Source organism: Metopolophium dirhodum, chromosome 1, assembly GCF_019925205.1.
Source record: "Metopolophium dirhodum isolate CAU chromosome 1, ASM1992520v1, whole genome shotgun sequence".
In the NCBI taxonomy this organism is placed as follows: domain Eukaryota; kingdom Metazoa; phylum Arthropoda; class Insecta; order Hemiptera; family Aphididae; genus Metopolophium; species Metopolophium dirhodum.
The window spans coordinates 95,897,625-95,913,006 of NC_083560.1; the positions used below are offsets into that span (position 1 = coordinate 95,897,625).

The following is a 15,382-nucleotide window of genomic DNA, read 5'->3' on the forward strand; positions in this document are numbered from 1 at the left end:
ATAAAATGTATCATAGACTTAACCATATTATTATAGTGACTTAATCTATGACCGAAGTCCACTACAACCCTACTATACAGCAGAGCGAGTTCCCGGTTTTTTTTTTAAATTAACTTCTACATTTTTAGTATGGTGTAAATATTACGAACATTTTAATGATTAACAAGATATATAATTAATTGTGGTTTAGTTTTATATATACGTATATACTTTTAATTTATCCAGAGAGCACAGTGATCAAACTTCTTCAAATACACAAATTTCAGTCTCACCTGTACCTGTTGATGTAGTTCCAAATCCTGCTCTAACTGAAAATTGTACACCTGCTATTTCCCAAGCTGCAAAAGTCTCTTTTTCATTATCTCAAGATGATGTTAACCTAGCCCAACCATTAGCTACGTCTATGGAATATGACGTAAATTCTGATGTTGATACGCACAAGCTAGAAACAAGTATTTCACCTATCAAGAATCATGAACACACTATAGTTGGACGACGAATTTTAGATTTAGCTTATATATGTCAACAAATTAAAGAAAAAGATAATCACGACCCATACGGTTGCTCATTTAAGGACATGGTTTGTGTCAATGAAAAAAAAATTGGTTTAAAATCATCTTTTGCATTTAAATGCAATTTTTGTCTGAAAACATATACAATTGACTCGGAAAGTTCAGAAGCGAATATGACGGATATAAATATTGCTGCAGTAGCTGGTATAATGAATGTGGGTGGAGGATTTAGTCAGCTTCAAACTATGACCGCTTCTTTGGAAATACCTCCCTTAAGTCAGTTTGTGTACAATAAGTCACATGATATAGTTTGCAAATCATTTAATGAATGTGCTCTTAAAGAAATGGAGGCAGCTGCAAAAGAAGAAGCTCAACTAGCCGTAAGTGCCGGAGACATAGATACTGACGGAACTCCCCTTATTTCAGTAGTTGCAGATGGATCCTGGTGCAAACGGTCTTACAGGTCAACTTACAATTCATTATCAGGCGCTGTAAGTTGATATTATATTCTTATTTTAATTTAATAAATTTATGATATGCTATACAAAAGTAATATATTTTACTATTTTTAGTATACCTAAGTATATTACAGTAGGTTGAATTAATTTTTGCCAAAAACATTGCATTTGAAAATTGTGTGTAGGTATATACCCATTTTATATATAAAATGTAATAATATAATATGTTTTTAATGTTTCAAATATACCCATAAATAATATTTTTTAGTTACAGCAAAATAAATAAAATCGTTATTCTTCATTTAAATAACTAATTTTGTCGAAATTTGAACTTAAAATATCTATACCTATAAGAACTTGTGTTGATACATTTTTTTAGAGTTTTTGGTTATAATATGAACTACTCATGAGAAACCTTGTAATTTTTCTAGATACTGTTTACAATATTGTACATATTATAATTAAATAATAGATTATATTATGTTCTTATTAAATATTTAAAATTGTTTTTATTTTTGTATATTTAGGCTGCAATAATTGGGTATAGAACGAAAAAAGTTTTATTTTTGGGAGTAAAAAATAAATACTGTTCAATCTGTATTCGTTCTGGTCTTGGTTCAAAAGAAGTTAAAGAACATTGTTGCACTAAAAATTGGTCGGATAAAAATGGATCGTCGGGTATGGAAGCAGCTGTAATAGTTGAAGGTTTTAAACAAAGTGAACCTATGTATGGTATAAGGTATCAAAAATTGATAGCCGATGGAGACTCAAGCGTATACAAAAAAATTTTAGAAGCAAGGCCTTATAAAAATTTAACTGTACAAAAAGTTGAATGCCGTAACCACCTTCTTCGTAATTTTTGTAACAAACTTAGAGATATAACTACGAAAAAACAAGCAGGTCAATTAGCTCATAGAAAATTGTTATCACGTAATATTCTACGAATGCGAAAAGGTATAGTGAAAGCTATTGAATATAGAAAAAAAGAAAATTCAGTTATAGGACTCAGAAATGATATTTTAAATGTTGTCAATCATGTTTTCGGTGATCATAGTAGTTGCTCAAAATATTTTTGTGACATAACCGACGATAATAATTCAAACGATATTAATTACATGGAAAAAATTTTTAGTACAGATAGAGTGTTTATAGATAGCGTAATGCAACCTATTAGGTATCTTGCTAGACATACTTCAAGCTTGATACTGAATGTTGACAGCAATATAGTTGAATCTTTTAATGCCATTATTGCAAAACTTATAGGAGGGAAAAGAGTGAATTTTGCTCTAAAAGGGTCATACGCTGGACGTTGTGCGATTGCTACAGTTACTAAAAATTCTAAAAGACCTTTTTATTCTTTGCACAAGACAATTTTAAAAAATAGTCCCTTTAAAAAATTGCCATCAGTGAAAATGGAAATAACACGACGAGATAATCAATTTCGTCAAAATAATCGCTTGACGAAAAATAAAAGGTTTAAAAAAAAATTATTTGGTGTGAATGACTCAAATGCTTCATATGGAGAAAATTCAATGAAACCAGATATGAATGAAAATGAATATAATATAGAAAAATTGGAAGTCATTGAGTCCATGAAAAAAATTGCTGCACAAAGAGAGGTAATAGAAAGACAAACTGTTAACCAAAGTTCTTGTCAGAATTGGTTGGACATTAGGCGTAAATTACTTACTGCTTCAAACTTTGGAAGCATAATTAACCGTCGTCCAGACACGGGTTGTGAAAATCTAATAAAAAATTTAATTTATACTAGTGATGTTGATACAATAGCAATGGAGTATGGAAGAAATCATGAAAATGAAGCTAAAATTTGTTTAGAAAATTTACTAAGTATAAAAATAAGAGAGTGTGGATTGTTCATTGATGAGTTTAATTATTTCATTGGAGCAACTCCAGATGGATTAATTGATGAAGATGGCTTGGTCGAAATAAAATGTCCTCAATCAGCTGCAGATCTGACTCCCGAAGAAGGAATTGAAAAAAAAAAAATTAGCTGTTGGAAAAAAACTAATAATGGGACCACTTATGAAATTAAAAAAAATCATAAGTGGTATTACCAAGTACAGGGACAGTTAAATGTTTGTCAAAGGGATTATTGTATTCTCGCCGTGTGGACAAAAAAAGGAATGAAGTATGAAATAATTAAAAGGGACATTCATTTTTGGACTACTATCATGTTGCCGAAACTTCAAAATTTTTTTTTCAATTGCTTTTTGCCGGAATTGGTCGACCCGAGGCACTCACGTAGTATGCCAATACGGAATCCAGAGTACATAATTAGAGCACAAGAAGAAAAAAAAAATAAACGTTTAAAGCTTCTTTAATATTTTGTTTTAAGTAATATTGAGTTTTGTTAAAGTATATAGTTTAAGTATATACAAATATTAAGTTTTTTTTTTACAATGTACCTTAACATATTATGAAATCGTCTATACGTTAAAATAAAATAAAAATATTATTTATATATTCGTTTATGATTTATTGTCTTACTTATATATACACATATACATTACAAACATAAATTAATATAATTAATGACTAAGGGACATTCGTATTGCCGGTTGTACTAGGTTTCTACTAAATGCTATTCACTGACGACTGACCGTGAGAGGTGGAACATTTAAATTATTATATCCCCAAAATACCTATTGATTTGCATAGTAATAATATTGGAATACAAGCGTATATAATAATAGGTCAATAAAAGTATAATAGGTTATGCGTCTGTAAAAATAAAATTACCAAAGCGTATGCGAAGCGTACCGTAAATTATTAAATAAATCGAACGTTGCGTCGCGCTTGAATTGTGTAGTCAATACGAGTAGTATTGAGAGAATGATGCGCCGCTCCCGGAGACGGTTTCAATCACTCGCTCACGCGTCGGTAAGCGACCGAAGTGGGCGTGGTATAAAGCATTGCGTGAGAGGTTTTACGACATCTAGTGAGCGTTGTTACGTTTTAGTTTTACTGTCGAAGACCCTTAAAGGGACGTAATAGTAAAAGTAAAATGCATACAACGCTCCAGAGATGGCGCCGCGACGGAGTCCACGCATTGTATAATCACGGACCAGACCGCGCGGTAGACTGTAGAGGTGATCATAAATTCCTAATCATTATCTTACGTCTTCTAGTCGTGTTGACGTTTCGCAATTTCGCATCAATGTATTAATATAGTTGACCATAACGTATTTGATGCATATTTTCGCTCAAATATTTCTAATTTGTAAACTAAATTATTGATTAAACATGATGTTTACCTAAATAATATAATAAGTATTATCATTTATCACATAAAAGATAAGTGCATAATAATAATTTTGTGAAACATAAAACAACATAATGTGATTTATATTTATCAGGTTATTATTTTATAAATAATGTAAAAACAAATATATATGGTTACGGCGATGGTTTATATTACACATTTACAAGTTTTAATTAGAATTAGAATTGTTTTATGATCATATTATATTATTATATTTCAAATATTATACAATACTATAGTAATTATATATATTATATATATTATATAATAGGCATATTTAATATTTTTATCAATTCACAATTGCTAGTATTTGGTTGGTAGGTAGGTAGATCTTGATTATAACTTTTTAGGTTATTATTTTATCTTTAAGTTGCCTGAACAAAAAAAAAAATATTTCTTTATTATTTTATCCGTTTCTTATGTTCAAAATATAAAAATTAATTTTACCTGTTCTGTTCAATTTTTTTTCTTGTGCATCTAATATTTTTTGTGGATTCCTTATCGGCATTGACCTTAAAAATCGGCTGTCCGCTAATTCTGGCAATATACAGTTGAGATTAAAATATTTTAATTTTTCTACCATACAACTTTTCCACAAATCTTCATCGCGTTCAATTTTTTCGATTTTAATGTTTTTGGGAGTCCTAACTGCAAATTGACAAAATATTTTTTGACACATTCAGTTGGCCTTGCACTTGGTAATACCTATTATGTTTTTTTATTAATTCCACCAATTTCTCCAGATTTGTTTAATGTCCAAAATGTTATTTTTTTTTGTTTTATACCTTCTTCTGGCGTTAAATGCTCTGCCGATGAAGGACATTTGACTTCAACTATACCATCACTACCAATTAGACCATCTGGAGGCTACCCAAGTATGGATTTTCACTGTCTACGAAAATACCACATTTTATAATATTTATATTTAAAATTTTTTCTAGTGCTCAGTGCTATTTCTTCATTTGATTTGCCATATTCCATGGTAGTTGTAGTCACTCCACCAAACAAATGATTTTGAACAAAACTCTGACAGCCGGTGGTTTGTCTCATTTTAATAATTTTTCCAAAATTAGAAGCTGAGAGCATTTTCCTTCGTCGTTCTATCCATTTGTTCGAAAGACTTTGATCCACAGTTTCGCGTTCTAAAGTTGCCCTCTCTTATTCGTTTAAAATTAAGGAAGAAAGTATTTTTTTCCTTTTCAGCTTCAAAATCATCTGCCATATCAGGTTTTTCAGCATTATCTCCGTAAGAAGGATCTGACCGCACTATTGTTGTTTTATTTGCTGGAAATAACTGTCTACGTACTATACCACGTCTTCTTGAAGAAGTCGCTCGTGCTGCTAACATTATCCTTTCTTCTTTTTTTTTTAGTGAAAATTCCAGGGCTCTTATTGTGGATAAGTTTGTGGTAAGTGTAAACTGGTTTTTTTGTGTTATATGTCACCGTAGCAACATTACAACGTCCTGTGTATGATTGCCTTAAAGAGTAATTTATTCTTTTACCTATAAAAAGTAATGTTTAAATTATAATATAATTATATTATTAATAAAAAATCTAAAATAAGATTTTAATATATATATACATATTATATATATTATGAATAAAATTATAAAAAAAGTAATTGTTAAATATTAGAAATTTTTAAATTATAAGTATTTAATAACTATAAGGCGTATAGTCTACAACAAATTACATATAAATTGTATAACTTCACTATAATAATCTAATAAATATAAAAAAATACGTGAGCTTACCTGAAATACATTTTGCTACGATTGCGTTATAACTTTCAACAATATTACTGTCTAAGTCCTGAATGAGAGATTTAGATTGTACTAATAAATATCTTCTCTCATAGTAGTTATTATCTCTCCAAATATACCATTTTTCTCCATTTCCGGGACCTTATTGATTTCATTTTCTTTAGGCCCTTGACAATAATATGAATCACATTTATTATGATTTCCAAAAACATGATACGAAGCATTCTCGATATCTCGTCTTAGACCAGCGATGTCATTAGATATTTTTCTAAATTTTACGGCTTTAGCGACAGCATTTCTAAGTCGAAATACATTTCCATTTAAAGTATTTAGGAATTCACCATTGTATTTTCTGTTTTTGGCAATATCCCTTAATTTGTTACAAAAATTTCTGTACAAGTGGTTTCTACATTCCACCTTTTGTACAGTAAGATCTTTATAGAGTTTTTCTCTAAAATTTTTTTATATACATTACTGTCCCCATCTCTAATTAATTTAGCATAACGAACGCCGTACAAAGCTTCGCTCGTTTTAAAACCTTCTACAATAATAGACGCTTCCATAGCTGATGAACTTTTGCTATCGTCCCAGTTTTTAAAACAAACATGCTCTACAGGCTCTTTATTGAAATTTGATGCTCTGGCGCAAACAAGACAGTATTTGTTTCGAACTCCCATGAGCAATACTTTCTTGGTTCGTTGACCAATTATTGCAGCCTAAAAAAAAAATACAATTTAGTAAAAAATATTTGTGTTTATGAAATTATAAGTAAAAAAAAAGTGCATATTTATAAAGCAGATGTGTACTTTTTTAATCTCATAAATGCATGCTATTTAGTGCTTTTAAAGTGCATTAAATTTTGAGTCTTCAATTAATAATATAGTCATTTAATTATTTTAATTTAACTTACGGTTCCAGAAGATGAATTATACATAGTTCTATAAGATCTCTTTCCCCAACTACCATCACATATAACTGTCAATAACGGAACACCATCTTTATCAATATCGCCATTTTGTATAGCTAAAGCTTTTTCCTCCATCGCTGCATTTAGCATGATTATAGAGGCAACTTTTTCAAAGTTGTCCGTCACTTTATTTTCATAGACTCTATATGAACTAAAATTCATTACTGGAATTTCCATAGCTGAAAATATTTGCGAGAGATGACTATACCCTCCTCCGGCTGATAGGGTACCCACAATCGCAGCCTCATTGACATTTATTGCTCCCGAACTTTCATAATTATTTGTTTTAATAAACTTTTTAAATCCACACATCTTACATTTAAAACAAATCGTACTTTGTAGTCCACATCTTTTTTCAAATACTATATCCATATCTTTGAACGAACATCCAAATAATGGTCCATGATCACAAAGCTCATTTTGTATATCTCGGATAAAAGTAAAAATATCCACTACTCTACGCCCTGACATTTCATGTAATTTCTTTGTCGACTTTGGTGTTAATATGTTAATATATCAGTGTCCATCTCAATAAAAAGTTTCGAGTTATTTACTGTTTCATTAATTGAATCTTGAGATGGTGACATCACTAGGGATTGTACATTTTTTTTCATTGAACGACGCGGAGTTTTAATAATTGATAAAAAACTGTTATTAGCGTTATTTAAACTCGAACATGGTGAATTTATTATCGTCTCTTCTAGCATAGTGGTGGAACTATCTGGTGGAGATAACGTTTCAACTACATTACATTGACCAGAAATAATGGTAAAAAAATTGGTCGGTGGTGTCAGTGCTAGACATAAAAAAAAAAAATTGCATAAACATTTGAAATATTTACGAAATATGTCAAAACACGAAAATTGGCTAGTAATTTTGTAGTTGAAAATTCATAACATATTTTGATATTTTATACCTAAGGTTGAAATATTTTACATAAAATAAATTATACATAAAAAATCATATAAATTGTTAATTTCCGAATTATAATATTTTTCTTTTTTTTTATGATTTAAATGATAAAATATTTGATTTAAGCATAAAAAAAAATAAAATTGAATGAATTACCTACTTTTTTGTAATCAAATTGGTAATAGTGGTCATTCTGTTACTCTCAATCCGTGATTGTCGCAGATAAATAGAATAAATAAATATATTATATTATAAATATATTTATACTTGTATATATGGCTGCATACGAATTGCGTCCCAAAATACGAAAATATAAATCGCTATATCCGAGTTGCGTCCGTGATTTTTCCACAACACATCCGAGTTGCGTTTCTCGTTACATATACGAGTTGCGTCCTGATTAATAATATACAAATTTTCCTTCCCAATTTTACAGACTGAGGACTGTCATTTGTAGAAATGGTTTGGTTAAAAATTTTTATTATTTATTGTTCTAAAATGTAATGAGTAATTTATATAAATGGTGTAGTGGTTAAACATTTTAATTGTATATTATAAATTATGTATTGTTTTCAAGTGTAATGTTGATTTTTTATATATCATTTATGTATTGGTAAATTTTTGTTGGCCAATTTTTGAACAAAGTCAAGACGTGTTATTTTTTTGTTTTCAAACTCAGTCATAATTTTTTTAATAAACTCTTCTTTTTCTAAATCCTCTCTTCGTTTTTTTCCTAAATTTGAACTTCGTATTTTAATATAGATGTCAGTTTGAACATTTTTCAATACTTCAACAAACTGAAAAATGTTAGGATACGACGAGTAAAACATCCCATTTAATTTTGAGTGAAACGATTCACATGCGTTGGTGGTACGCATTAACGAGTTAGAGAAATCTACCCATATTGCCGGTTGAAATTTACTTTCCAGCGAGATATAATTTTTTTCAAAATAATTAAAAAAACTATCGACTCTTTCATCATTAGGTTTTATAGCCATTAGGTCTTCATAAAAACATTTATTAACGTCATCGGGTTTTAAAAATGAAAGACCAAAGAATAATTTCAAAAATTTTCCAATTTCAGATTTATTTTTAAAAACTGTAGTCAGACCAAGACTTTGAATTTTTCTCCAGATTGATTGTCCTAGGTGAAACCTACAGTCTTTGCGTATAACACCAGGAAAAACATCTGAAACTGCTGAGTGTATAGCTTGTTCGAAGTCTGCATAAATTATATTTGGTGCCAAATTTAAATTCAAATCGTTCATTTTTTCTAATAAACTATAAAACGCATCTTTATATGTTGAAATAGTCTTGCCTGTTAGTAGAAAAAATACCAAAGGAGTATAGGTAGTATTTTTAGCACCATGAATGATAAATAATTGATAGAAAAGTTTAGGGCAACTTTTAAATGTGCCATCTATGTATAAAGTTTTACATTCACTTAAAAATTTTAAATTTGTCGCCGTTGAAAATGCTACAATATTTTTTTCTGTGTTATTAATTAATAAAAAAATTTCGTCCTTGTTAGTCTTTATCTCACCCAAATTGGTTAGTGCCAAATGCAACTCTTCCAAATGTTTAGGCAATTTTGGAATTATGCTTGACCGAGCATAATGAATATTTTTCCTAATGCGGTTTACATCTGTGGTAGTCAATGTACTTACATCTCTATCACGCAACTCCCGATGTAGAATTTTGCATGGCTTTTCACATGGGTCATCGAGAGCTTTACGTTTCAATTTGTTACCGAGTTTTTGACGATTTAAAACGTTTTCGTCATCTTTGTCGTGTTCATGATTTAAAGCACTAAAAATTATTTCATCATTTTCGTTCATTTTAAAATAACACTTGCATAAACGTTTTGAACACGACTACCTCTGAACATTATTATTTAAAAATTTTTGGAAAGCGAATTTGTATCCATTAATGCAGTATAATAGTTTATTTTTTTCACTAAACATTTTCACTATTTCAAGATTTTCCATTGCAAAATTAAATAAATAAAAATAAAAATATATAAGACTATGATGATTTGATATGGAATGTCGATGTGTGACTGATGCTAACGTGAACAAAATTACAAGGTGGTATTTACAGATAAGATAGTCTAACCTAATCGAGATTATCTACGAGTTTATCACCAAACATTATTGTCAATTTCTGAAAAACCCGTGGATGCAATTCGTACATGTCGCGAGAAAACCGCGGACGCAACTCGGATGTGTCGTGATAAAACCACGGACGCAACTCAGACAAAATATAATTCATGGACGCAATTCGAATGCACCGGTATATATTATAGATATATATTTTTTTTCATTTTTGAACCGACAACGCCACGGGAAATGCTTTCGCATTACTTCCGTGGCGCAAAGTAAAAAATTATATATAATTTATCTGTTACCAAAGGAATGGTTCATAGCAATTATTTATTGTTTTTATTCAACTATTTTAGGAAAAAAACATATTATTTGTTTACTTACAAGTTTCAAGAATATTTTAGTTTTTTTTATAGAAGATATTTTCATCAATTCATCATATTTTAAGCTTATACAATGTGTTCCATAAGCTTTTCTTCAGATAAGTACAGTAACAAATTCGAGCGTTATTATGGAAAACAATCTTATGAGAGTCTAAAATTTGAATTTTTCCGTAATCGTATACGATTACGATTTTAGATTATTGAATTTTCTAAATATTTCGATTATTTTAGTTATTTATACGTAAACGTATGAAATATTTGATTTTTTATAAGTTTTTATTTTATAAATGTTTTACTTACTTTTTTTTAAAACTAAATTTTTTATACGTTTACTAATTGCCTTCTTTCCAGTGGAACGTCTTTTTGCGCGTGTTTTTTTGGGTGACATCTTTGCTTAACTGCTTTAGATTTAAGTTACGAATATTGGATTTTGTAACAGAATATCAAATGATAAATGGAATTTATCTTTATATAGAATATTTAATTTGGAATTAATAATAGTATATTATTATTATTTTTTATATTATTAAAAGGCAGGCAAGTGGGTACCGTTCTACTGTATATTAGATATAGAATAGGTCAGTCATGTTTAATAATGTTTCATATTTAGTGTAAATAAAATATAACAAAAAGATTGAATTAAAGTTATTTTGTTTTTATTTGTTGTAATTATTTATTTAAGAATAATCATTATACCAACACAAATATTTATAGATATACTTAAATACATTAAATATTTTTGGTATGATGTAGTTTTAATTCTTCTTATAAATCTTGTTTTTCTGACTGCATACTAGGAAGCCTAGTTCCTAATTTGTAGTCTGTAAGTGTCCGTGCGGCGCAAGCCACCCTGTCTAAAAAATGTACAGACTTGCAGCGATGACATTGAAGTCTCGGACGATTCCGATTGTTATCTGGATCCATCCCGATCACAACTCGTATTTTAATGGGACATTGGATAAAAAAAACGAACGGAGAAAGTTAAATATATTAGGGCGATGTGACTAGTTGACGCGGTCCCGCGTAATAGCTGTTTGAATTCAAATAGCCTTTTACGCGGAAAGCCGCGCTACGCTTCTCAAACAAACCGCCAATCGACGACGGACGACGCCGGCGCGCGACACCCGCGCTGTGAACCATCGGCCGGCCGTTGGGTGAACCGGATTGTAATGTTAGGTGTTCATGATCGACGACCCGCACGAGACGGACACCTACACGTCCCCGGCCAATCGTCTTTTCTTTTTTCGGTTTTTTTTTTTGTTATCCATTCAATAAAGTTAACCATAGCATTTCAAAAGTTGTGTTTCTTTTTTTTGTCGTATAAACTTGGTTACCTCAATATCACCTCACCCACGTGGCACCCACTAGGTCCGCATCAACTGGCTCCCCGTACAGGAATCACCGGTAAGTGAAAACTTATTAACTTACCCCTTACTACCACCATCATATACCCTCCCCGTTGCGCGACTTGGAAAAAAGTCCCCGACGCGATCCGACAAAAACGTGGTTAGCTGGCGAAAACGGAAAAACCGGCGTTACGTAATATATTACATAAGGACGTAACGACCAGCCGCGCCGCCCGATTTACGGACGTGCCGTCTACACCGCGCGCGACGCTCCAAAGTCCATACACACACGACGTAGGTAGGTGGAACGCAAGAGCGCGTGAGGGCCACACCACCACCGCCCAGCACCACCACCGATAACGTCAACACGCGATTACCTGGGACAGAAATACCACATAATCGGACTGCCGCCGCCGCCGCCGCTCAAAGCGACAGCCGCCGTCTTCCTTAATCGCAGTAGTGGGCCGGATAACGCACACACGCGCATCCGTGACAACACCCTGCGAAAACCGGTTACTGTGATCGCCCGGCAAGCGCAATAACAAAACAATAACAACCCACTGACCTACATTCCGTACGCAAATAAACACCGATAAACGGTCAACACAGCTGATCGAAGGAACGCGACGACCGTTCCACCGACAACAGCCACATTTTATATTTTCCCGTAAACAACACCGGAAAAACAACCGGACGTCATGCCGGGAAAATATATTAATGAGTTGACCGCCGCGGAGTTGCGCTACGAATGCAGGCAGCGCGAGTTGTCGGATACGGGCGCGAAGGATGATCTTGAAATCCGGTTGATACAACACTTCACGGACCTGAACCTGCAGGCCAACGAAGTCCGGTTTCCGCCTATGGAACCCGCCGGGCATACCGGAAACAACCCGCCAACAGGTCAAATACTTGACGCCGGACAAAGGGAAAACCAACCGGTCGAATCATCACCCGCCCAGCCACCGAACACCACCACCAATAAACCACACACACCCACACACCAACAGGCTATGGACATGATTCAAGCGAGTCGGTCCATAATTAAGGAGGTACGGCAAGCGGCGGAAAACTCGGCGCAGGGGCACAGTCTGGAATCGCGACTGACCATGCTCGAGGACTGCATGGCCCGCTTTGGCGACGACCAACGCCGCATTGCAGAGACAATGCGACGCCTTGAAATGGGTATGGCACGCCAAGCACCGGAACACCAACCGGAAGGGACAGCACCGACCCGCCCCCACCACAATGTGTCATCGAACAACACGGAATACGGTACGAGGTACTCCGCGGCACGCGAACCGCCGTCCGCGGGTAACCAACACGCCGAACGTTCGGTACGGTTCGATGACACGCCAAATTTATACCATGCCCCCTCCTCCACACACACCTATGCGTCACAACAATCGACGCTGATACCATACGACGACGTATGTGCAGCGAAACATTCGCTGCCGGAGTTCCTCGGAACAACGCCTGAGGACCCGGTACGATTCATACACAAGGCGGAATCGATATTGTACCAAACGCGTATAGATAGGTCGGCCTGGACTAATATTGTCACGCAGCAGCTGAAGGGTGCAGCCAGTACATGGTGGAACACCATCAGACTACTGGACCTCACCTGGGATGAGTTCCGCGCCGAATTTTTAGAAAAATTCGACAACGTGGAAATACAATCACGACTGCGGGCCGAGATAGTATCCGTCCGACAAACACAAACGCAATCGCTTACGGAGTTCGTGACACAAAAAAACCAACTCGCGCGCCGCGTCAATACCGGGCTATCTGAAACACAGCTAGTCGGTACGATAGCCGGTCTAACGCGCAACGAATACCGCATATACGATTGCAGAGACCAGCGACTTTCGGAGACCTCCGCCGGGTAGCTGGAATCCTGGAATACACACCAGACGAAACGCCCACACAACAACAGCAGAAACCGGCGTACAAATCACATTCCCAAACCCGCCCGCCGCAACCGCGTACACGGGACGGTACTGCAGGTAAAACGCAACCGCCCAACCCGTGCAGGTACTGTGGAGGTCCTCACTGGAACAGTGACTGCCCCGGGAACACGCCGCGTTCGGGAAACGGGAAATGAGTCGACGGACAATTGTCCACGCCGCCGCCTCAAACACACACACACACACACATACAACCACGCCACCACACACAACGCTCGGCAATACAGACGGGGATATAACTATCAAACGCGCATCGATAAACTCGGCGTCATCAGATATATCACCCATCAAAAACATTAAAATTCCGTTAAGTAGCAGGTCATCATCACCACACACAACGACCCCTACTACGGAATTAACACGTACTCATACGGTACACACCCATAGCACAGAGGTAACCGAAACGGATGCTCTGGTAATGGCGGTGCAAACCGCTCCCCATAGTACCGATAACGCGGTTAAGAACCAGTTACCCAGCTATACATCACAACCACTGTCGAATAACGCTAAACGTGTATGCCCCGACAAAATTCCGACCCCCGCGGTCGAACTCGAATTTAGGTCAGGCCCCGTAACAGCTCTACTCGACTCACAAGCACAAAAATCGTATGTAAGCCCGAACATAGCACATAAATATGGCACACCCCCACACGGACAACCAACTCAGGTACGAATGGCGGACGGACATACCACAATGACAAGTGGTACCTCCACATTCGTAGCCAGAATCGGAGACCTCACGGTCACCTTCAACGCAGCCATTCTGGAAAATTTGTACTGCGACATGCTCCTAGGTCACGACTTTCTCGTACAAAACGAAGTCACCTGGGACTACACAACGAGCACTATCCATTTAGGTTCGGATAGGAGAACAACAGCGTGCTGGAAAGGGCGGACACCCACCCCAACCCCAGCACTAGATGTCGACAAATCAACAATAAACGGTGACTACCACACACGCGTGAAACTCGCCGAAGTAGTACGCAACTATCCGGACGTATTCAACGGTAGGGTAGGTCGCACCAGGTTAATTGAACACGACATCCTTCTCAAAAACCAAACACCCATAGCACTCAAACCATATCCCTACCCACCGGTAAAACAGGCCACAATCGACACCATGATACGGGACATGGAAGAGCAGGGACTGGTAGAACAGAGCACATCCCCGTGGGCCGCACCCATCGTCCTAGCAAAAAAGAAAGACGGCCACGGCACGACCGGCAGCCGCAGCACGACCGGCGATCCGAACACGACCGGCGCCACCAACGACAACAAGTCGGGCGCCTGCGAGACTGCCACCCCACCCACTGATGAAGAGCCCGGTACCAGCGCCAAGGACGTCGACCATCCCGCCATCGGGAACGCCCGTCAACCCGCTGCCAATAAGGGACACCACCACCGACACAACACCACCGGCCTCACTCAACGCCCGCCAGCGCCGGAACAAACAGCGGATGCGGGAATACAAGGCAAAGCAGACGTCCCAGCAACACCGCCTGGAAAAACCGGCGCCAACACCAGCCCCCGTCCCGCCACAGCCAGAGCCTGCGACACCAGACCTCACCGTGGTCACGGTACCGGAAGTGACTAACACTTCCGGAGCAACCGGAACCGCGGAAAAACTAACAGCCGCGAACCCTCAAACCGCGGATATGGAAATATCCCCGGAAGAGGAGGCGGACCTGTT

General features: G+C 35.9%; 1 protein-coding gene across 1 annotated transcript; it reads left to right on the forward strand.

Annotated features, from left to right (window-relative positions):
- On the forward strand, window positions 1-3,957 carry LOC132937272 (uncharacterized). The gene is made up of 2 exons (XM_061004114.1): window positions 1-1,003; window positions 1,498-3,957. Exons 1-2 carry the CDS (start codon window positions 404-406, stop codon window positions 3,310-3,312), a joined length of 2,415 nt encoding a protein of 804 aa, XP_060860097.1. The 5' UTR covers window positions 1-403; the 3' UTR covers window positions 3,313-3,957.
- The last annotated feature ends 11,425 nt before the right edge of the window (window positions 3,958-15,382 follow it).

Bases quoted from the DNA above. Each gene is read 5' to 3' on its own strand.
- LOC132937272 (XM_061004114.1), top strand. From the start codon at position 404: ATGGAATATGACGTAAATTCTGATGTTGATACGCACAAGCTAGAAACA. The intron at 1,004-1,497 runs GTAAGTTGATAT...TTGTATATTTAG, and splicing joins ACAATTCATTATCAGGCGCT to GCTGCAATAATTGGGTATAG.